At 38.7% G+C, this 21,870-nt stretch overlaps 1 protein-coding gene across 2 annotated transcripts in view; it reads left to right on the top strand.

Annotated features, from left to right (window-relative positions):
• rad18 (RAD18 E3 ubiquitin protein ligase) overlaps positions 1-21,864 on the top strand; it is a 27,534-nt gene extending 5,670 nt beyond the window's left edge. The window contains exons 5-13 of one of the 2 annotated variants that reach the window (XM_020607860.1): positions 2,491-2,900; positions 3,295-3,394; positions 4,862-5,049; positions 7,520-7,590; positions 7,727-7,787; positions 10,867-10,998; positions 11,713-11,833; positions 16,111-16,155; positions 21,736-21,864. In XM_020607860.1, coding sequence (XP_020463516.1) covers positions 2,491-2,900; positions 3,295-3,394; positions 4,862-5,049; positions 7,520-7,590; positions 7,727-7,787; positions 10,867-10,998; positions 11,713-11,833; positions 16,111-16,155; positions 21,736-21,826 — 1,219 coding nt within the window. In that variant the 3' untranslated portion in view covers positions 21,827-21,864. The remainder of the gene's footprint in view (positions 1-2,490; positions 2,901-3,294; positions 3,395-4,861; positions 5,050-7,519; positions 7,591-7,726; positions 7,788-10,866; positions 10,999-11,712; positions 11,834-16,110; positions 16,156-21,735) is intronic. The other variant, XM_020607861.1, reaches the window with a different exon arrangement.
• The last annotated feature ends 6 nt before the right edge of the window (positions 21,865-21,870 follow it).

The following is a 21,870-nucleotide window of genomic DNA, read 5'->3' as shown; positions in this document are numbered from 1 at the left end:
AACCAATGATGGTAAGATGATGTCATGGGGTAGGACTGGATAAGTCTGACTTCTTCCTACTCCATTCAAGCATGTACTAGGTATAAGCAAATTGATATTGGATTAGCATTTGTTGGATATGTGTAAAATTATGTGTGTTGACATATCAACTGTCTTTACATGCTTGAAAGAATAAATCAAATCAAATCAAATCAAAGATCCAGTCCATTAATTATGAATGGGCTGAGCCTCCTTCCTGCCGCTGCATAATGAATTGTGGATACAATCAGATTGAACTGAAATCTATGTTTAAATAAGTTTCAACTTATTGTTTTTGGTCTAAAATTAGTTCAAGCCCCGCTGAAGCACATCTTGAGTTTTATCTTTGGAGAGGAGATATAGAATGTGGTTTTTATGTTAATGGGTCCAGTGCTGGAATAAGGCAGATTGTTAAATGTTTCTATTGATGTTTCAATTAACTGCTCGGTCTGTATGGAATAGGGGAATAATGAGCATTATTTAAAGAGGTGTTTCTTACCTGAGAAAAAGACCTGTTTAAGCCACTTAACAACCAAACTGTTCTGGTGATCTCAGGACTCCTTTATGGGTAGTGTGGTTTTATGCCTCTGCACCAGCTGTACCCAATGCAGAGGCATTATGTTTTCAGGTTGTCTGTCTGTCCCATTCCCATGATCATGAAAGCTCAGGAGCCCCTTGAGGGAATTTCTTTAAATTTGTATGCTTGACTTTCTTGTTTGTCATTTTTACAGAAAGGGTCATAAAATTTGTCATAATTGATTATTACCCATCAATTTAATTTTCCATTTTATAATAAAACATATTTAAAGCCGTTTAACTTTCATTCATTTTCACTTCATTTTTCAATAATATATGGAACAAGCTTGCGTGCCGCCGCTTTGCTTTTTTTTTTTTTTTTTTGGCACAGCGGAGGCCACTAAAAACACTGCAGCCATTGCACATTAAAAAGCAAATAGGAACAGTGCAATTTTACCAAATTATACATTTACCATTAAAATATGAACAACCCATTTACAATGAATTAGGCTAACTGAATTGAACTCAGCTGACCTGCTGTAGCCTAGCCTACTGCAGAGGCGACTGTCTCTAGGTTTCTCTTGGTCTTTATTATTTTGATATGAAAGCTGCACCTGCGCTCTGCTGCCATGCTGGAGTCTGGACTTGCCGGCTCACTTCAGCCAAAGTTTTGAAGTCAGGACACATTTTTCTTGAGAAGTGATCAGAAGTTCCTCTGAAAGGGAGATTTCCTGATCCTGAAGTAGTCACTTCACCAGGAGGCATCCGCTGCACCAGAAGAGCAGCTGCACCCCTTTGTGACACAAAGTGGTCACAGATGTGCTGAGTGGCCTGCAGTCCGTTGCTCTTCACCGTGTTGTCAGCTCCCGAATAATATGATTTCCCTCTGTCAAAATGACAGACAGCCTTCAGATTTTTCCATAATTGTTAAAAAACAATTCCGCCAATGACGTAAATATTCGGTTAATATAACCCAATTATTCAACTATTCTCATATTTGTTCTTTGGGCAGGTAAAACAGCAGGAAATCTTAATGCAGTCTGATTCCAGTCATCAAGAGTGAAGAGAGCACCATGGAGATAGCTTTCACATCTCTGAAAATGCTGGACGCATTGCTCAGATAGACTGACCAGATAATCCAAATCTAGCCTAAATGGTTACTCTCTGAAAAAAATATCTGAATTTAATGAAGTAGCATGACATCACTCCTTGAACAAAATATTTGCAGATTAAAAGTTCAATAAAAATTAAGCAAAACATTGTTACAACACAAACAATGCCTCTTTATCTCAGTAAAGTCGACAGACAACGAGCTAGGCCTGTGTGCAGCCAGCTGTGAAGCACTAGTGCAGGAGCTGTCTACAAAGAGCAACACTGAAAATAGATACTTAAAAAAAATATGCAATGTCTTTGCAATATGCATATCTTTGTGGGGAAGGAGAGCTGTCCAATCACATTTGTACAAAGCAGCTTTGGTATTTTTCTGCGTATGCCTGGACCTGCTCTAATGAGGCAGTAAGCACAAATAAGTTTTTAATTTTGAAACCTCGCTGGTTTTGTTTTCTTGGCAAGCAATTGCACTGCTGTAGTTTGTTGCTGTCTACATTTCAAAATTATAGCCAAAGTGTTAGAAAAGGAACAAGATGGAGTTTAAATGGGTCACTTTATTGTCAACAGTATTTATTGGGACATACTACTCTATCTTTAATGGGCTCAGTATGTTTTTAAGTGAACTTTAAGTCTGTTACCCTAGATAATGCCCTTAATGTACTATATTTATACATTTGTGTAGTTGATCAGTTTTTTAGGTAAATCATTTATTTTGTAAGAGAAACAGGCAATGCTATTTTAGAAATCAGAATGTTTTAAAAAGAGGCATGACTTTCTGCCTGTCTCAGTTCTATGCTGCACTTGTTCATTCACATACACTGTTTTGCTTTTCTTTCTTTTTTTCAGGCAGCAGTTGTCAAAAGCAAACTTTGACTCTCCTCCAATATCACCAAAGACCCCAGCTTCAGCTGTCAAATCCAAAACTCCCAGAAAGAGGGGCCAGAAGTGCAACAGCTCTGTTTTGAGTCAGTTTTTCCAAAAGAGACCAAAGACATCTCTCTCTAAAGAAACCCAGCAAGATGGGTCCATCTCTGATTGCGTTGAGCCAGGGAAAACTGCAAATACCCCTGACCTACATTCAGCAGCTGCTCAGCTTCCAGTGTCTGTGAAGGAAGAGCTTATGGATGTAGAGGAGGCATCTATCCAGGGTTTGATGTCAGTCAAACAGGAGGGCACATTCTCTCACAGTTTCAGCGCTGGTGTTGAGCAGGCCCATTCCTCGTCACCATCAGTAGATACAAATCTCTTAATCAAAGGTGAAACTTTTCTACCTGTAGGTTAAGAATACAGCTTCCTTTGTCAGATTGATTCTGAATTGCTCACCCTAACTTGAAGCTGGACTAACAGCAGTAGCTATTTAGAACTGCAGGTGCAGGCCTGTAGGTTTTACCATCTGCAGGCATAAAAGTATAAGCTGCTACTTCCTTAACTGTGACCCCCCCTAATTAACATAATATGGTCACATCTCCATTGGTTATGAAATGCTTAAAAACATCACCTTGTGGCTGGTTTAAAAAACTGTTTCTCATTAGGTGCAGCTAGGAAAATGGTTTAGTTTAGATATGAAATGTATTTTGACTCCTCACCAAAAACTGATTGATCTTTCTTTAATATACTGCTAGTAATATCCTTTTATGTATCTTCTTGCAGTGGAGTGCCCTGTGTGTTCTGTTAGTGTGTCGCAGCAGTTTATCAACAAACATCTGGACACGTGTCTTGCCAGTGGAGAGAAGAAAGAAAGCCTAAGGAGGTACCCAGTTAACTGATCACTGTTGTTGACCTGTTTTTCAGGATGAAAATATAACTACATAAAAAGTAACACTTGATAATGAGAACTATGACGAAATGTTTTACATTTTTCGTCAGTGAATAAAAAGTAAATTATGTGAAAGAGGGACGAATGGACTTGAAGTAACTTAAAGTGCCCATGGCTTTTTTTTTTTTAAATATATGCTTTATTGAAAACATACATAACAAACAAGGCAATGTAACTTAAAACTAGAGTTTGTGAGACGTGACTTCTGCATGGAAATACTAGGACATGTGTACACCTCATTTTTTGAGTATTAGGTCACGTCTAAGATGACAATTCACCGTTGTAACATTGTAGATAAGTCAGAAAACAAGGAAAAGCATGCCATGTGCTCTTTAACAACCTGCAGCATCTGTGGAATCGCAAACTGTAGGTGCTGATCAATAAAACAGTTTCCTCCGCCAGCCAAAATATCTCTTGCTCAAGAGTTAAATTAGCCGCTTGATGTGTTTCCCTGCCATCTTACAATCAACTTCTGCAGAGCAGAGGGACACTATGTGAATAAAACACCGTTTTCCACAAACCTCACAATAGACGGGAACAGCACTTGTAATCATGGTAATTATGCACAACCAGGATGAAGAAGATGTGTCCCGCAGTAAATATTAAGAATGCACTTTAAAATAACAAAACCTTTGCCTTGAAAACTGCATCAGTTTTTCTCTATAGACTTGCAAGTTTTTCAAGATGCTGGCAGGTACGGCAGTGGCATTGTGTTCTGGCTCTTCTAATCTCAGGCTGGGCTCTGTGGTGGCCAAAGCATCTGATTCACTGTTCTTCTCATTGTTGAAGATAGTATTTAAATCTGTAATTACACAGTTGGAATTATTACTAGATTTATGCTATTGCCATTGACCTTGCTGCATATCTCGCTGCTGTGTTTAAGAGAGTAAATGTGTGTGGCCTTTGAAACCTGATGTTGACTAATGACTCATGCACTAATTATGAGTTCTGTTATGAATGAACATATGTTTGTAATAATGCAAATGAGCTTATCTGGAATATGCCCTGATGTCACAATGATGAATGGCAGAGGTTTTAATATTCTGGGCCTCTGTAGCTAGCCTGCATGAAAGAATCCCTCTTGCTGCCAGTCTTAATAACTAACACTTGTGTCTTATATTCAAGACAAAATATACAATACAGCTGAAAAAACATATTTGACTGGCGCCTATGTTTGTAACACGGCTACTGATTATCATACTAGGATAACAAATGGCAGATCACATATGTTAATGTTAATTTGCTATGATCACAGCTGATGTGGCTTCATTAAGCTGACATTATTCTTTTATGCTTATGTTCTCTAAAGTCATTGAAGTGTATTACTGCTGAGTATTACTGCTCTGTTAGACATTACCAAGTAGTAACTGTTCATCACTGAAGTCAGCCTGTCTGTTGCAGCTCCATTAGCAATACGAGGCGTCCAGTGGCCAAGCTGGTCTACAACCTGCTTTCCACACAGGAGCTGAAAAGGAGGCTGAAGGAATGCCATCTCTCAATGCAGGGTTCTCGAGACCAGATGATTAAAAGACACCAGGAGTTTGTCCACATATACAATGCCCAGTGTGATTCCCTAAACCCAAAATCAGGTGAGGATATTTGGTGTATAATACCATAAAGGTAAAACTGTATTTGACTAAAATATTTTGTTTGCAGTCATGTATTAATGGGATAACTAATGATACGTGTGCACTGCTGGTTTTTATCTTAATGAAGTGTATATATCACTAGAGCGAATTAATCAAATTTGATTTTAAAATTCCACCAAACTGCTGTTATAGCAAAGTGTTGTAGTACGTATATGTAAAATCTGGAAACATGCTGATATACCCACTACAATGTTCGCTTTCCTTCTTTTCATTATGCAGTTGTGGAGTGATGTTTTGCACCATCAACTAAAAACTTCACTCAAAGTAATATGCTTAGTAAAAAAAACAATAAATACACTGATCAGCCATAACATGAAACCCACTTGAAAGTGAAGTGAATAACACTGCTTGTGTCATTACAACTAGTGTATTAAGAAGGAGAGTAGCGACATCTCCATTGTTTCTATAAAAGGATCATTTTTTACAGTAATGGTGGATCATTGGAACGTCAAATAGTTCCAAACATTAGCAGCAGCGCCACAGAGTTACTGCTGCTAATGGCTGCTATCTTCCAAAGAAGCTGAAATCAGTTTTGACCGTCTCTCTCAAATATTGGTTAAGTTCAATAAATAGGTCCTGAGCTATCTACAACAACAGAACGCTGAATTAGTTTGCAAGACTGTACAAGTCATTAAAAATAGAAATTACTGATAAATCGGGAACACACAGTGTATCACTTCTCACTGTGTGTGGGGCTGCGCAGCCACAGAATGGCCAGAGTGGCCATACTGACCCGTCTGCTGCCAAAAATGCCTGCAAAAGGTACGTGAGCGTCAGAACTGGACTATGGAGCAATAGAAGAAGGCGGCTTGGTCTAATGAATGCCTTTTTTTTTCCCCACAAGAAAATGAACTCTGGGAAACAAATGAATGTATTGACCAGTCAAAAAGCTTAACAGTCTACTTTGGATTGTGATCACAGGCTGTCATTAGAGCTCAAAGGTGGAACAGAAAATCACAATCTTCAAGCAGGGTCTCCTGCAGCTTTCCAAACCATAAGCAATCTGCCTCATCTGAAATAAAGGCCACCTGTGCCAACATCAGAAGACATATATACTGTTTTTATGAAATCGTAAATCTACAAGGAAAAAGAACAGACTTTCCAGAAATGTCAATCACTGTCCTTATCTCATGAGTATGTATATATATATGTGAGGGCAATACAAGATTTAGCACCAGTCAAATACAAGGCAGTTCACAAAGAACTACATAAGGTAAAGAATAATTAAAAAAGAAAAAAAGAATCAAATGCAAGAAGATGAAATAGAACTAAATAAATGGAAAAGGGCCAAAGACAAATGAATGAAGGTTTTTTTTGTGTAGTTTCCAAAGCTGTAATAGGTAGAGTTAGTGCATGCATCAGCAGACTTGTATTCACACTGGTGGATTTTATAAGTGTGATGATTTAGGGTGTTTAGTCTTGGCTGTGTTTCTGTTTGAAATATTTCTCTTTCAGTGTAGTTCACAGAAAATGTCTTGCATATTGAGGTATTCTTCACAAAGAGTTCAGGTTGTTGCCAAGGCCTCCAAATTCCCCAGACATCAATCCAACTGAGCATGTATGGGTTGTGCTGGGCAAAAAAGAGCAATCCATGGATCTCTTACCTCACAACTTACAGGACTTAAACGATCTGCTGCTCACATCCTGGTGTTACATAACCTTCACAGGTCTTGTTGAGTCTTCGCCTCCGATGGGTCAGCACTGCTTTGGCAGCAGGAGGGGGGACCTACACAACATTAGGCAGGCGGTTTTAATGTTGTGGCTGATCAGTATATGAGTGGGGAAAAAATGTGTGCACAAAGCTTAAGATAAACAATAAACCACAAAATCAGATTTAATCAATGTACAGTGCCTTCTATAATGTTTGGGACAAAGACTCCACAAACATTACCCCTGAAATCAATGGATGAGTCCCAGAGGACAAATGGAGGGCACTGGTGATCTCATAGCAATAAAAATCCAGCTCGGAATTAAATTTGAGGACAAATGTATTCACGTTCACATAATGTTGTTTCCAAAGACAACATACTATATGAATATAAATAGTAAGGCGTTTGTGATTTTACAGTGTTTTACTTTTTACCGTAGCTTCCTAGTTTATGGAAATGTAGCCCTGTTCTTTTTTTGTTTTCATTATTATCACTTTTATTTCTTGGATCAGTGTTCTTTTTAATTATTAATGTGTTGTACATTTTTAACTATGAGGTGAAGTGGAAGACTAATTTCCATGAAATGGACAATATAGTTTTTAACCTAACCTTTTTTCCTTCTTTACTGGCACTCCAGAATGCCTCAATTTTGAACAATGACCTCACGGGTCAAAACTTTTGTGTTCAATAGCACAATTCATATAATGGGCAATATCTGTGATCTCAGAAGTAATAAAGACTTTTCTTTCCTCCTGCACCAGCTGAAGATATTGCCAGAGAGGTGGAGGCCAACGAGAAGATCAAGAATCAGCTGCAGGGGAAAGCCAAACCTGTACGTTGTAACTGATTGTAAAATAACAAATATAATAATAATAAATACACATTTCATAGACTAGCTTTAAGAACTTCTCAATTACAGTAACTGCTTTATTGCTGGTCAATCTTTTTTCCATTCAAACCTCTTGCAGGTCATGGTTTTCTCGAAGAATCAATCTGAGAAAGAGATTGAGGAGATACATTCAAATTATAGTAAGCCACATTCCGCCTTCAGTGCACTCTGTTCTGCCACCATATGGTTCTGACTCTTTATATCAGCACCAACATAGACCAACTGATGAGACTTATTTGCATACATTTACATCTTCTGTTTAAAGATGAATTTTGACTGATGGCCAATATGCATATACAGTCTGCACCTGCACCAGAGGAATCAAAAATTCTTTATTTCCAGGGGGAAAAAGAGCTTGATGCTTGATGCAGAAAGATAAACAGAACAAAACAGCCAGCAAATTGCAGTGTAAAATCACATCATCTTTGGCATATGTACGAAATGACACAACATGTCAGTTAAATACACCATATATTCCCAGAGCGGTAAATTGAAATAAAAAGCCACTCTTTGCTTTTTTATATATATATATACTTTGTTGCTTTTATGTAACTTTTTTATTGTAAGACTAAGTGTTCTTTCTGGCTTTTGCCTCTATACCTGACTCCAAAGGAGCGCTGCACAAGAATTCCTATATGCCTAGATTGTCTGTTTATGCATACATGGCAAATAAAAATCTTGACTTGACTTGACTGTCATCAGGTCTAATATGTACTCCCCCTTCATGGCCAGGGTACTGTTAAATAATGGGTCATTGCTTTTGGATGAATTCAGCTTAAATCCATGAGGTCATTTATGTTTTACGATGGTTACCTTTATTTGATTAAAAGCTTATATCTTGTAGATATATTTACCTCATCACTGAGTAGATAGATAGATAGATCACTTTTTTAATCCCAAAGGGAAATTTGTTATAGCAGCTATTTCATCTACAGTATGTCAAAAAAGTAATTTAAATAGATATAATAAATAAATAAATAACAGTACTCTCAGTCCCGGTGCTGTTCATGAAGTGAATCTAGGACATTATTCCTGTACAGATTTATTGTAAGGTCTAATTGCACCCGTCAGGAAAGGCCTTCTGTAACGCTCCTTTGTTCAGTCTGTTGCTGAAGGAGCTCCTGTGGTCAGTTGATACCATTGTAATCAATTAAGTATGCAGTGTATTAGGAATTTATCTTAGTAATTGCTCCCACATCTGTTTATGCATACATGGCAAATAAAAATCTTGACTTGACTTGACTGTCATCAGGTCTAATATGTACTCCCCCTTCATGGCCAGGGTACTGTTAAATAATGGGTCATTGCTTTTGGATGAATTCAGCTTAAATCCATGAGGTCATTTATGTTTTACGATGGTTACCTTTATTTGATTAAAAGCTTATATCTTGTAGATATATTTACCTCATCACTGAGTAGATAGATAGATAGATCACTTTTTTAATCCCAAAGGGAAATTTGTTATAGCAGCTATTTCATCTACAGTATGTCAAAAAAGTAATTTAAATAGATATAATAAATAAATAAATAACAGTACTCTCAGTCCCGGTGCTGTTCATGAAGTGAATCTAGGACATTATTCCTGTACAGATTTATTGTAAGGTCTAATTGCACCCGTCAGGAAAGGCCTTCTGTAACGCTCCTTTGTTCAGTCTGTTGCTGAAGGAGCTCCTGTGGTCAGTTGATACCATTGTAATCAATTAAGTATGCAGTGTATTAGGAATTTATCTTAGTAATTGCTCCCACATTGGGGAGGCGACAGTGGTACGGTGGGTAGAGCAGTCGTCTCCCAACCAGAAGGTTGAAGGTTCGAATCGCGGTACCGGCAGGCCACGTGTCGAAGTGTCCGGGGGCAAGACACTGAGCCCCTGATGGTTGGAGCCACTGAGTTGGCGCTGTAGATGGCTGCCATCGGTTCTGTACCTGAAACAAATTCCTTGTGTGTAACATACTTGACCAGGTGATTATCCTTATAAAAAGGACAACAGACATAGGGACAATTCCGTCCACCAGTTTAAAACTAATTTTAGTGTGGTTGAAAAGTGGCTGAAAAATGGATGTGACTCACAGGGGGAAGGTTCTATAAGTAGTTCCACTGCTGTGATAACCTCTTTATCAGACGAGGATGTGGATGACTCATTCTGCAGCCAGGGGAATGGTGAATGAACAGACAGCAAGGTTAATGCAGCACATACCAAATCCTCCAGGAGCTTGCTGCCTTTTCTGAACACAGCCACATGTTCTTTTAGTGCTGATACAATCAGTTGCTGGCTGTTCAGAAAATGTTCTCATAACCAAGAATAACTGCAAGATTATGTGAAATGTACAAAAAACCCTTCAAACTATGTAGTACATAATTTCAAAGCACACTGAACTGCAGCGGCTGAACAATGGTAATATTTTGATCACACCGAAGAACTAATGTGAATTGCAGTGTTTGAGCAGATGTTTCTCTCTGTCCCTCAGTTCTCTCTAAATTCCCCAGCCTTTCTTTATATGAACATCACAGACTTGCAGATGCTCTGAATTTCTGTGGAAATTGATTAAACCCTGTATTTACTTTCTGATCACCACCAAAAGATAACGGTAATTTTCTTGTACTAAAATGTCTTCTCTTAGGTTTAGCTTTATTCTCTGAATTCTGACTTTAATCTTTGACTGACTCTTGAGGAAAAAAAAAGTCAGAATTCAGATATAGTTTGTACAATGGCCCTAAACCTCTTCCATACTTTGGCCTCCTCCACAGGAGTAAAAGAATATTTTTGGTTCAGTCTCATCTTTGAGCTCAAATGTGTGGTACTTACCTTCAAATACAGATGCTTATGAATAAAACCTAACATTTTTCTCAAATCTGTTCAACCTTGCAAGGTTGGAACTTATCATTTCCATGTCAAATATTAATCTGATTGGCCTTATGTGTTGCTGATATTGTTGTCTTATAAAGAAAAATGAATCTACATTCACTCAATGTTAATACATGATTTCCCAAGCATCACACCGTGGCCTGTGTGTGGTGTGGATTCCTTCTTTCTTTAAAAAGCATCCAGTCAGCTTTACATTATTAGCAGCTATGTAACCCTAACTTTAAACGATAAGATGTAGTTTTACATTAAGTATTATGGTTGTTGACTAGTAGTGCATGCCTTACATAATATTGCAATACTGATATGGCATCGAGGCCATTAAAACTTTGCACCATATATGCTGTTTTGCTCATAGGGAAGCAGCACAGCAGCGACTTTTCTCGCCTGATTGCACAGGTCCGGGGTCGTCTAGAGACTGCTAAGCAGACTCGTATCAAACAGGAAGTTATTGAGGAAGGAGAGGATGCACAAACACTTCAGTCTGCAGGTATTTCAGTGCTCATTAAATAAAGAATAAAATAAAGTGTATTCACAGGAGACTTTTGAGCCTTTCTGCTACCCTTCAGCAAAAGTCAGCTGATCCTAGGAATAACCTGCTGTGTCAGGTTCATCTTGTCTTCACAAAACAGTTTCTGTACTAAAACTATTACAAATAAATGATGTTGTGCAGTTTGACAGAGTAACTGACTCCCTGCAGCTGCTTTATGTGGCGAAGTGTGTGCATTAACTGCCCTCAGTTTATTTTTCTTTACTTTCAAATCAACAAGGCTAAGCACTTGTTAGTGAAGGGTGATGGATAAAATTGTCATTAACTGTAATTACTAAAACTATTACAAATAAATGATGTTGTGCAGTTTGACAGAGTAACTGACTCCCTGCAGCTGCTTTATGTGGAGAAGTGTGTCTTTCAAAAGACTGACATTTTTTGTTTTCATTATAATTAGTAATTTTCTCATCAAAAAAATGTAAGACTTATTCTAACTAAACAAAGAAATGAATGGTGTTGCATGTTGCCAAATTGTATGCAATGTACAAATGAAATGGCACAGAAAACCTGCATGACACTGTCCACCGTGTCAGAGGTTAAGTATGTGATTGTACCCACCGGACCTGAAATCTGCTTTCATATTGGGAATATGAATTCACTGGTTGATTCCCACTGGATGTTTGACATGGCATTACATGTTTTTGCCTTCTACAGATCAAGCTGCAGAATCAGAGAACTGCTTAGTGATGAAGGTAGAAGACGGAGACGAGGAGCCATCTGCGAGAGGGGTCTCATTGTCACCCAGCACCTCTTATAGTGACGTGTCTATCAGCAGGTGGGTTGTACATAACGCACATCCTGATTCACTTACATTAGGTGGGACCCTCAAAGGTTGGTCCTTTGTAATGTAGCAAACACGTGAGACCCTAGTTTTTGCCTTTTGTTTAATACACTTTAGACAATGCGTACCACGCAAAAGTTTGGATGCACTTTCTCATTTAATTCATTGGGAACGTGTGTCCAAATGTTTCACTGGCAGTGTTAAGTGATTTCAGAGTCATTATGCTCAAAGATTGCTTTGAGTTTTGAACATTTCTGTTGAAAAAACATTGTGCTTCTCCTCCAGTAACTGCTACAGTTCCTAAATTTATTGATGATCTTTGTTCCTGTTTTGTGGCATACACAGGACAGCATTGTAATAATCTGATTAAGTCAATACTTAATTAGCATTTCCATCACGGTAATGTCAATTATTATGGTAACCCAATCTGAAGTAATCGCATTCAGAAAGGAAACACGTTGGAATAAAGGAGACAGCATGGTTTTCCCTGACAACGACCTCTGAATGCTGTCCATATTCAGTGATTACTTCGAACATGTAACACTTCCTCTAATTAGTTGTTTTACTTGTGATAAAGAAGTATCAGCTGTTCTATACAGTGGAGTATTTAAAAAAAACAGATCATAAACTGCAAATATGTAATTTTGCACTATGGTAATTACACAGTCACAACACATGCACATGGATGAAATGTTGGATCATAAGAGGTTCCTTATAATTCATGTCCCAATGTTCTGTCCATCCCTCAGTAGCTGGTAACAAGCACAGCATCTTTCCACTTAGCTTAAAAAAAAAAAAGGAAAAGTGGGTGAATCATGCACACTATAATAAAGAGGATTTCTGTTTGAACCTTGAAGAGACTCGGGAGAAGTTTATCACCTGCTTTCACACCACACAGGCCTTGGACATTCTTATTCAGCCTTTATATTCTCCTCTTACAGCCACTTTGCTTTTGTTGTACTGTGACACTGCAGGGAAATACACTCTCCCTGCAGCTTCATTTAATGTTTTGGGTGGATTATTTTCTCAAAACCCTAAGGTTTTTTGTTGCATATTTCTAATTCAATAGAAATACAAAAGGAATGTATTCGACTTAAAGACTGTGGATTGATGATCCTGGGTGTAAATTAGAACGCACCGGTTAACATTAGTCGTCATTTGTCTTCTTGAAATGATCCATTCAGAAAGCCCAGATCTACTAACAGGTTTTAAACAAGCCATTTACTATTTTATGTTCTTTTTATTTTTCCCCAATCAAGTATGAAGCCCATTTCTGTGAAATCTCACAGGTGTGCAGCCTGAGCACAGTCAGAGCTTGAGTATAATTGCAAACAGCAGAGATTACTTTCCATCTCTAAATCAAGCCTAGCAGTCAGACTTTACATCAGTGGCTCTGGAACCAGGCGAGCTCCTCTGCTGCATCATTAAAACTGAATTTGATAGCCTCTTATCTGCGTTGTCAACAGAGTGTTCTAGCAATCAGACAAACCTTCTGTTCTAGTTGTTCCAAAATCTCTGTTCAACATCTATATAACAGATGGTGATTTGTATGTGCACTTTATACTCTATTAGTATATCCATGCAACTTGTTTTGAGTCCATATTTTGGGAATGAAATGCAGAACACTTTTACAGGTAGCTATTAAATGGACTGTTACACTTTCCCAAACAGATTAGGAGACTTTCCGTCCTTTTTCTTATATGCACTTTAAGTTGGTTAAGTCAAATTAAGTCTCTTCAAGTATCACCATTTAATTAGGGGAGTATTTGCCCTCGGCACACTGCAACTGTGTCAGTGAAGCTCTCTTTACTGTAGCAGCTGGTTGTTACCACAACAAATGCAAGTTAAAGCTAAAACACTTGTTTGTAATGACAATTACATTGATTCTTGCAACACTTTAAGTCCTCCTATTTGGCATTTATAACCAGTACAGTATATAATATTTAGTAAATGCTTTATAACACATTGTAGTGCAAGTTATAAGCAGAGGTGTTTGTTAACTTAAGTTAAAGTGCATAGGTGGAAGGTTGTATATAAATGCATAATAAAGATAATATAGTAAAATACTGTTGAAATAATATAGAATGGTTTTAAAATTTCCTGTGCAACAGGTTGCTGATGGTGTTTCTCACCTGGGTGAGAGATTCATCAGATGCTTTCAATGTACTTTACCAGTAATCAAATCAGAACTAAATAAAGTTAGTTTCAGTTTATGGCAGAGATGTGGTGGAAAAACACCAGGCACAATCAAAGCTTTGGGAGCATTTCATGCCAAAAGTAGCTGTGTTATAGTGCTAGTTGCTCAGCCACACTGAACACTTTATAATATTGTTTTGCTACATGGAGATAATACTGTAGTTGTTTAATGGAACCTTCATACTTTTTTTTGTCAAGATCTGCAGAAATGCAGTTTGGTTCCCATATATGCAGCAAAACATCTGTTGTCTGTTGAAGTGGCCTATGTCTGTTCCAAATGAGGAATCCTAATGTCTGATAAGGCAACCGTATTGAACTACAGCAACTCTCCAGGGAAAAGCCCCATCTTTAGCAGTTCTGCGACCTTTTGATTGTGTTTTATTTTATTTGTGTCATTTATTTTCATCATTGTAGACCGCCACTAATCGTTTTAACATCAAGTGTATAACCAACACCTGAATGCCACATGTCCATCTGTGTTTTCTCACAGTAGTCTGAAATGTGTGAGAATAAATATGAAGTGGGAACAGAACAATGTCTGGTATATCACAGACTCATGATTCCGCAGCCTGTCCTGCTGCCAATAATGGTTTCATCATTTCAGTGTGTTTTTCAGATATTTATATAGATAACACTGAATCTTGTCTTGTTAATTTGTACTTCACTGCTGATAAATAGCTGGATCTGATGATCCTCTCTTCTGCCTGGACCTTCTCTGTTCAGAGATTATGACAGCTAGCTTTGTGGCACAGGGTCAAACCTCAAAAATGTGTTTTTAAATCGCTGAGAATGTCTTGTTAACCTACATGCTGAATATTACATTTGTTTGATAGTTGGTGGATCAAAGGTGGTGCTTTTTACCACATATCTTGTTTCTGTGTTTCTTGGTAATGCACATAAGACCTTAATTTCCATCTTCTTTTACTTGTCAGGTCCACATGAGCGACTCAAGCAGCTCTAAGATGTCACACAAAAACAAACACGATTATGGTTGCTAGATGACAATAGCTTGACATCTTGCTTTACAGAAGAATCAATCCTTAAGCTGTTATATTTCTGCCACAAGAGTTTGATCAACCTGAATAGTCTTGTTGAGCTAGTAGAGAAAAAACAGCTGAAGAGCCTTGTCATGTTCAAGTACCAACAGAATAGTTATTTTGTTATTTGTAATGTGGAGCGTCAAAAGCATGTGAGAGATGAGACCAGAACGGGGCAACATACAGTAGTAATGCCAGCAGGCTGTTCACCCACTGCTTGAGATTATGGAAGATTAGTTTCCTGTCAGTAGCAAAACAAAAGTAGTATTGCTACTAATTCACAAAACTCACAGAATCTAAACAATAGAATTGCTTCGCATAGTAAAATAATCATCTTTATTTTGCACAGTTTTTATATTGAGTTCTCACTGAATTGTGTTTTGTCACTTTCCATCATTTTGCAATTTTTGAAAAAGCTTTCAAAATACTGCATTCAACAAAATTTCACACAGCATTTAGGCTGCCAGGCTTTAGAGGTAATTTAACATCCTTAACTCCCAAATCTCACTGACTGACAGCATGAGAGGAAGAAATTGGGGCTGTACTTTCAATATCAGTAGTCTGATTTGTTTGAAGTATTGGCCTGAGATAACATCACACAACTGCTACATCTAGCTTAAAGTCAGGCAAAGAAAAGAGGGTCTGTTTTGGCATTTGATAGTGTGGAAAATCACATCTAGATTTTTGCCTCTTGTGAAGGAACATCCTGGGCCATGACATTTTATTTGCGTTTTGTTGATCTTCTTCAGAGTCAGACTAAGCATTAGTGTGACTCTGGTGAAGACACAGTAGGCATTGGCACTGACTGTTGGGTCTACAGGATGTGTGATGCAGTGAAAAACACCTGCTTACGGGTGTAAAATAATCAGTGTTATTCACAGGTTGCAGAGCATTACAATCTATTTAGAGGCAGCTAATTTTCAAGGCACTTAATGAGGTACAAGCTGGTGCAGTACATTTGTGTCCTGAAACAGAACAAGTGTATCATTTAATCTTTGTGAATGACATGTTCTCCCTTTCTTGCTTCTCCCCTTACAGTTCTATTTCTGACATCTTTAGTCCAGAGCCTGCCAGAAATCTTGAGTAAGCATTCATCTTTCTGCTGTCAATGCTACTGTGTAGAAAAGTAATGTCCTTTTGTCTTTTTTGACTGTGCTAGCTATTATACATGTTTAGTACAGGACTGCAGTGTTTCCCCTACCATTCATTTGGCAAGCCACCCCACTGTCCTGCACCCTGACTGCTATTCTCTTGTGTCCCTACCGAGGGCGTGGCTTATCCATGCTTACAGCTAAGACAAGGATCAGGTTTGATTGACAGTAACTGGAGCTGGAGCCGTGCATTCAGTGCAACATCAAAGGCTCTGACTGAAAGCCAACATGAATGAGCATCGAGCACAGAAGGAAAACCAGGCCAGAATAACAGCTTTTTTCAGTTGCTTATCAACATTCAGTGCCGTCACCAAACCTACTGCTACTGAACCTGAGCCTGGAAGCAATGGCCAGGATGTTTCTAGCTCCTCCGCTGCTTTGAGAAGGGAAGCTAGCCCTGCCCCTGCCACCAGCAACCACAGGAAGGCTCAAAAATGGACAAATGTCAACAGCTTTCTGCAGCTCCTCCCCCCCCCCCCCAGCAGGTCCACCCTCCCTGACCAGTTAACCTAGGGGAAACACTGGGACTGTCATCATAATCTGTTTGCCTACAGTCACTATGCCGTTACAGGTAATTGCAGGGTTGTGTTGATGTACAGGTTGACTGGATGTCAACTTGCTCTCCATCGCACACTGGATATCAGTTACATACTACCAAACTTAACAAATATTTTTGTGCCTCTTGATACATCAAGGCCCAAATCTTCTGTTCCAAAATGTAAGCTATTAGACTAATAACTGTCATTATTTGTTTCTTTAGCCATACTAAACCAAAACAAAAAATGTATTGACCTGAAGGCCCTGCTATGTTCAGCACAGTCCAAAAGTGTGTGTTTGTGAGCCTCTGCTCAGAAAATAGGCGTACATTATGCTCTATGCACTCTTGGGAAAATAGGACTCTATATTTGTTCTGCTCAGTGGATGGAATTACCATTTCTGGAGCTATTACTGCAGCTCACAGATGGATTATTATGAACTCTATACCCTCATTACAGTATACTCTATCTGCTTGTGTGTTTTACCTGTGACTTGTCTTCTCAGGTGAAATAGATGTTTTGGTTAAATTTGAAAAATAAATAGATATGTGATTAATTTAATTTAACTGCATATGGTGGTGTTTCCAAAATCTGGAAAAATAATGACTTGACATTTTTCTTTCATCATTGCTTTTAACCAAGACTTAATTGTCTTAATGGACACTTAAGTGTGGCCCATAAGTCACAAAAGAGGGTTTTCCATTTTAGGAACCTACTGAACCATGTCACGTCGATTAGCACTTGTCACAGGTCCTGCATTTGTTCCTACTACAGTGTGGCCGCTTGGGAGGTGCGTTTCATCAATCCCCAGGGGGTAGTACAAAACTCTAGTACCAGGAATATGAGGGGAGAGGGGGTGAGTTTGCACAGAGCAGTCGCCAATGATTGGTTAAATGTCAAACCTCAAGCATTAGCATTACAAGCACCGTGTGTGAGAGGGGAGCAGCCCCTCCCTCCTCTAAACAGAGACCGCCACAGAGAAAATACAGTGGAAAAACAAGGCAGGACGGTCTGGTATGCTTGGTGATGTTTAAGGGAAGTACGCTTAGGGGTATATCGCTCATTATGTTCTGATAATGGAAACACAGCAGAAGAGCATCTAAGTACTTTGTGTCCTTAAGTTAGCTAACATAGGTACTTACTTATCACTGAGAGCTTGAGGTTGGACAGGTTGCCCCTGGTGTCAGCTGTGACTGTGTAATGTAATGGCTTTGTTTTTTCTTGAAAATGTCTAGAAAATTCAGTTGTTATCGACGTTGGTGAGTTAAAATTTGTTGGCAAATAGTGGACAGTTATTCTTAGTGTGCCCGAGTTCCTGATGATTATTTTGACAACTGAACATTCCTGGAAAGATGATTTGATGCATTTAAACTGTTTGTCAGAACCTATCTTGTGTCAGAAATGAATCTAATTGTCCAGCGTTAGTAGTGGTCACATTTGAAACCAGTTACAGCTGAGTATTCAGACATGATATAGTCTCTGTTTACAAGACTGCTTTCTATATACATCAATTTTGTGTTATCTTTTTCTTTTCTCAGTCATTTTATTACCGCTGTCATGTCTATCAGAAGATTTTGACAATGCAGTAAGACACCCATACACAGCTTCTTTCTCCAGAGGACTCGCATAAACAACTGCTCTGACCCAGAGCTCATTTACTTGTGAACCACAGAAAAGGGATTTTTTTTTTGCTTTGAGTACACGGCAATGCAGCATCCCTCAGTTTCATTTTGACAGAAACATGTTGCAAGTTGAACAGTACATATGCGTTTGGTATAGTGAAGTTTCACATATAGAAAACGCTACTGTCTGTCTGGTTAAATCCAAACCTGTCAGTGTTCATGCCTAATGTTTTCCCACAGCACTTTGTAGTCATAGTACACCAACATGGTCGGACCTAGGAATGTCTTATCAATGCAGTGAGTGAAAGGAAATCTTCCATCAGACAGGGCTTTATCTCCTTCCTCCAGCCTTTGTCGGACTATTTAAATGGTGTTTCTTTTAGTTCTGATCCACACTTTGCAAAGATGCCAGCTGCCTGATGGACAGATGTCCTACTATACTTGGACATCTGTCCGTCTTTGTACTACCCACATTTGAACCTCTGACACAGATTCCAGTACTAGAGGTTTGTTGATCCAGTCCAAATGGTCAAGATAAGAGACATGACCTTGTCACCAACTTAATGGCGATATACAGTACATCTGTAGTATAATCTGCTAATGAGAGCCCTTGATGTGAAGTTGTAACAGGGTTCATATGAGGCATGCTGTAGTTTCTGGGATCCCTTGTGGTACAGTGCCTTGCGAAAGTATTCGGCCCCCTTGAACTTTGCGACCTTTTGCCACATCTCAGGCTTCAAACATAAAGATATAAAACTGTAATTTTTTGTGAAGAATCAACAACAAGTGGGACACAATCATGAAGTGGAACAAAATTTATTGGATATTTCAAACTTTTTTAACAAATAAAAAACTGAAAAATTGGGCGTGCAAAATTATTCAGCCCCTTTACTTTCAGTGCAGCAAACGCTCTCCAGAAGTTCAGTGAGGATCTCTGAATGATCCAATGTTGACCTAAATGACAAAGGATGATAAATAGAATCCACCTGTGTGTAATCAAGTCTCCATATAAATGCACCTGCACTGTGATAGTCTCAGAGGTCCGTTTAAAGCGCAGAGAGCATCATGAAGAACAAGGAACACACCAGGCAGGTCCAAGATACTGTTGTGGAGAAGTTTAAAGCCAGATTTGGATACAAAAAGATTTCCCAAGCTTAAAACATCCCAAGGAGCACTGTGCAAGCGATAATATTGAAATGGAAGGAGTATCAGACCACTGCAAATCTACCAAGACCTGGCCGTCCCTCTAAACTTTCAGCGCATACAAGGAGAAGACTGATCAGAGATGCAGCCAAGAGGCCCATGATCACTCTGGATGAACTGCAGAGATCTACAGCTGAAGTGGGAGACTCTGTCCATAGGACAACAATCAGTCGTATACTGCACAAATCTGGCCTTTATGGAAGAGTGGCAAGAAGAAAGCCATTTCTTAAAGATAGCCATAAAAAGTGTCGTTTAAAGTTTGCCACAAGCCACCTGGGAGACGGACAGGGAAGATGGTTCAAATTGATGGGAAGATGGATGGAGCCAAATACAGGACCATTTTGGAAGGAAACCTGATGGAGTCTGCAAAAGACCTGAGACTGGGACGGAGATTTGTCTTCCAACAAGACAATGATCCAAAACATAAAGCAAAATCTACAATGGAATGGTTCACAAATAAACATATCCAGGTGTTAGAATGGCCAAGTCAAAGTCCAGACCTGAATCCAATTGAGAATCTGTGGAAAGAACTGAAAACTGCTGTTCACAAACGCTCTCTATCCAACCTCACTGAGCTCGAGCTGTTTTGCAAGGAGGAATGGGCAAAAATTTCCGTCTCTCGATGTGCAAAACTGATAGAGACATACCCCAAGTGACTTACAGCTGTAATCGCAGCAAAAGGTGGCGCTACAAAGTATTAACTTAAGGGGGCTGAATAATTTTGCACGCCCAATTTTTCAGTTTTTTATTTGTTAAAAAAGTTTGAAATATCCAATAAATTTCGTTCCACTTCATGATTGTGTCCCACTTGTTGTTGATTCTTCACAAAAAAATTACAGTTTTATATCTTTATGTTTGAAGCCTGAAATGTGGCAAAAGGTCGCAAAGTTCAAGGGGGCCGAATACTTTCGCAAGGCACTGTATCTTTGCCTTGTTATCAGAACATTTCATATAGATTTCCACCTGTTTGGGTCAGAGATGTTTCAGTATTGAGGCTGTAATTAACAGTATGCCGAGCTGTGGAGCCCAACAGGTGCCAAAAAAATGATGTGGCAAACTGGTGTTTAGTTTATGGAGGGTCATGACAGATATTATGTAATAGGATGGATTTCTGGCATAAATTCTGCTCAGCTGTCCTGCTGTTTGAGCAGATCTGCTGTCCAATTTTCCATGTGGTTGTCAAAATATTCATCCTAAACATTAGTGACCCAACATAATACATAAATAAATTGGAAGGGACACTGTGATATACAAAAGGGGATTCTCTCTTTAATGTTTCGCTAAGAAACTGGTCATTTCTGCCACCCAAGTCCCAGAACAGTCACTCTGTTGGATGGACAGACACCATTGTTAGGATGAGCTTTTTCATTTAATTGGAAATATGTAGTTAAATCTAAATAATTTTTACTGGTGTGAGTGATCACTTAGTCTGCTGTAAGGGGTGGTTGTCAAGCAGTCTGTTCAAGATAGTAAAAATTGTATTTCTGTCAATTCAACAGCACAGTTATAAGGCGCTTCCTTCCTTTGATAGATGGCAGTCTGCAGAGTAAAGGGGCTTTTGGTGTTAATTGGTTGTATGAACTGCTGGATTCATACAGTAGAGACAACAACAGTCAAACGGATGGTTGTTTTCTCTTCTCATGGCAAAGTCTGGTGGATTAAATCCACTGAGATGCTTAACCATAAAATAACTAATAATTTTAGGAGTTATTAAATTCTAAAATTTTCCCTATCCTCTCAAATGTATCATGCAGGTCTTCTCAGCATATGTTGGTGGATAGTATGAGAAAAGATAAAATAATGCATGTGGTTTAAAATAGCCTTCTGAGACCCATAGCTGACGCGTCTTCTGAAAGTGAATATCATTACCGCTGTAAGCTTTTTTGGATAAAGCTAGATTTTGTGTAGTGTATGTAAAGGAATAGTGCACAGCGGTGCAGAACAAGACAAAGGTTAGGGTATTGCACTACCCCTCAGGGCATGTTGCACCTTTTCAGTTTACCTTAAGCCAGATATATCAACCACAATTTATTACTTTTAATTTTATATACGTTTATTTAAGCAAAGTGTTCAAGAGATCACCAGTATCTAATATGTGGGGTGTTTCTGTTCATTTACTAAAAGATCTCTTCTGAAAATGTTTTTTCATAGTGAGGCAGAGAAGACTCCAGTCCAAAAGCTGAACATCCAGCTCCAGAGGAGAGCATCCCACTTCGCCTGTCTCGAGGAAACGGATGTTTAAAACGTAAAGATGGAGATGAATGTAAAGGATGGACCCTGATGGAG

This window comes from Monopterus albus, unplaced genomic scaffold (genome assembly GCF_001952655.1).
Source record: "Monopterus albus unplaced genomic scaffold, M_albus_1.0 scaffold89.1, whole genome shotgun sequence".
Classification (NCBI taxonomy): Eukaryota; Metazoa; Chordata; class Actinopteri; order Synbranchiformes; family Synbranchidae; genus Monopterus; species Monopterus albus.
The sequence above is the reverse complement of the archived record's forward strand: the minus strand, read 5'-3'. Positions and strand labels throughout refer to the sequence as shown.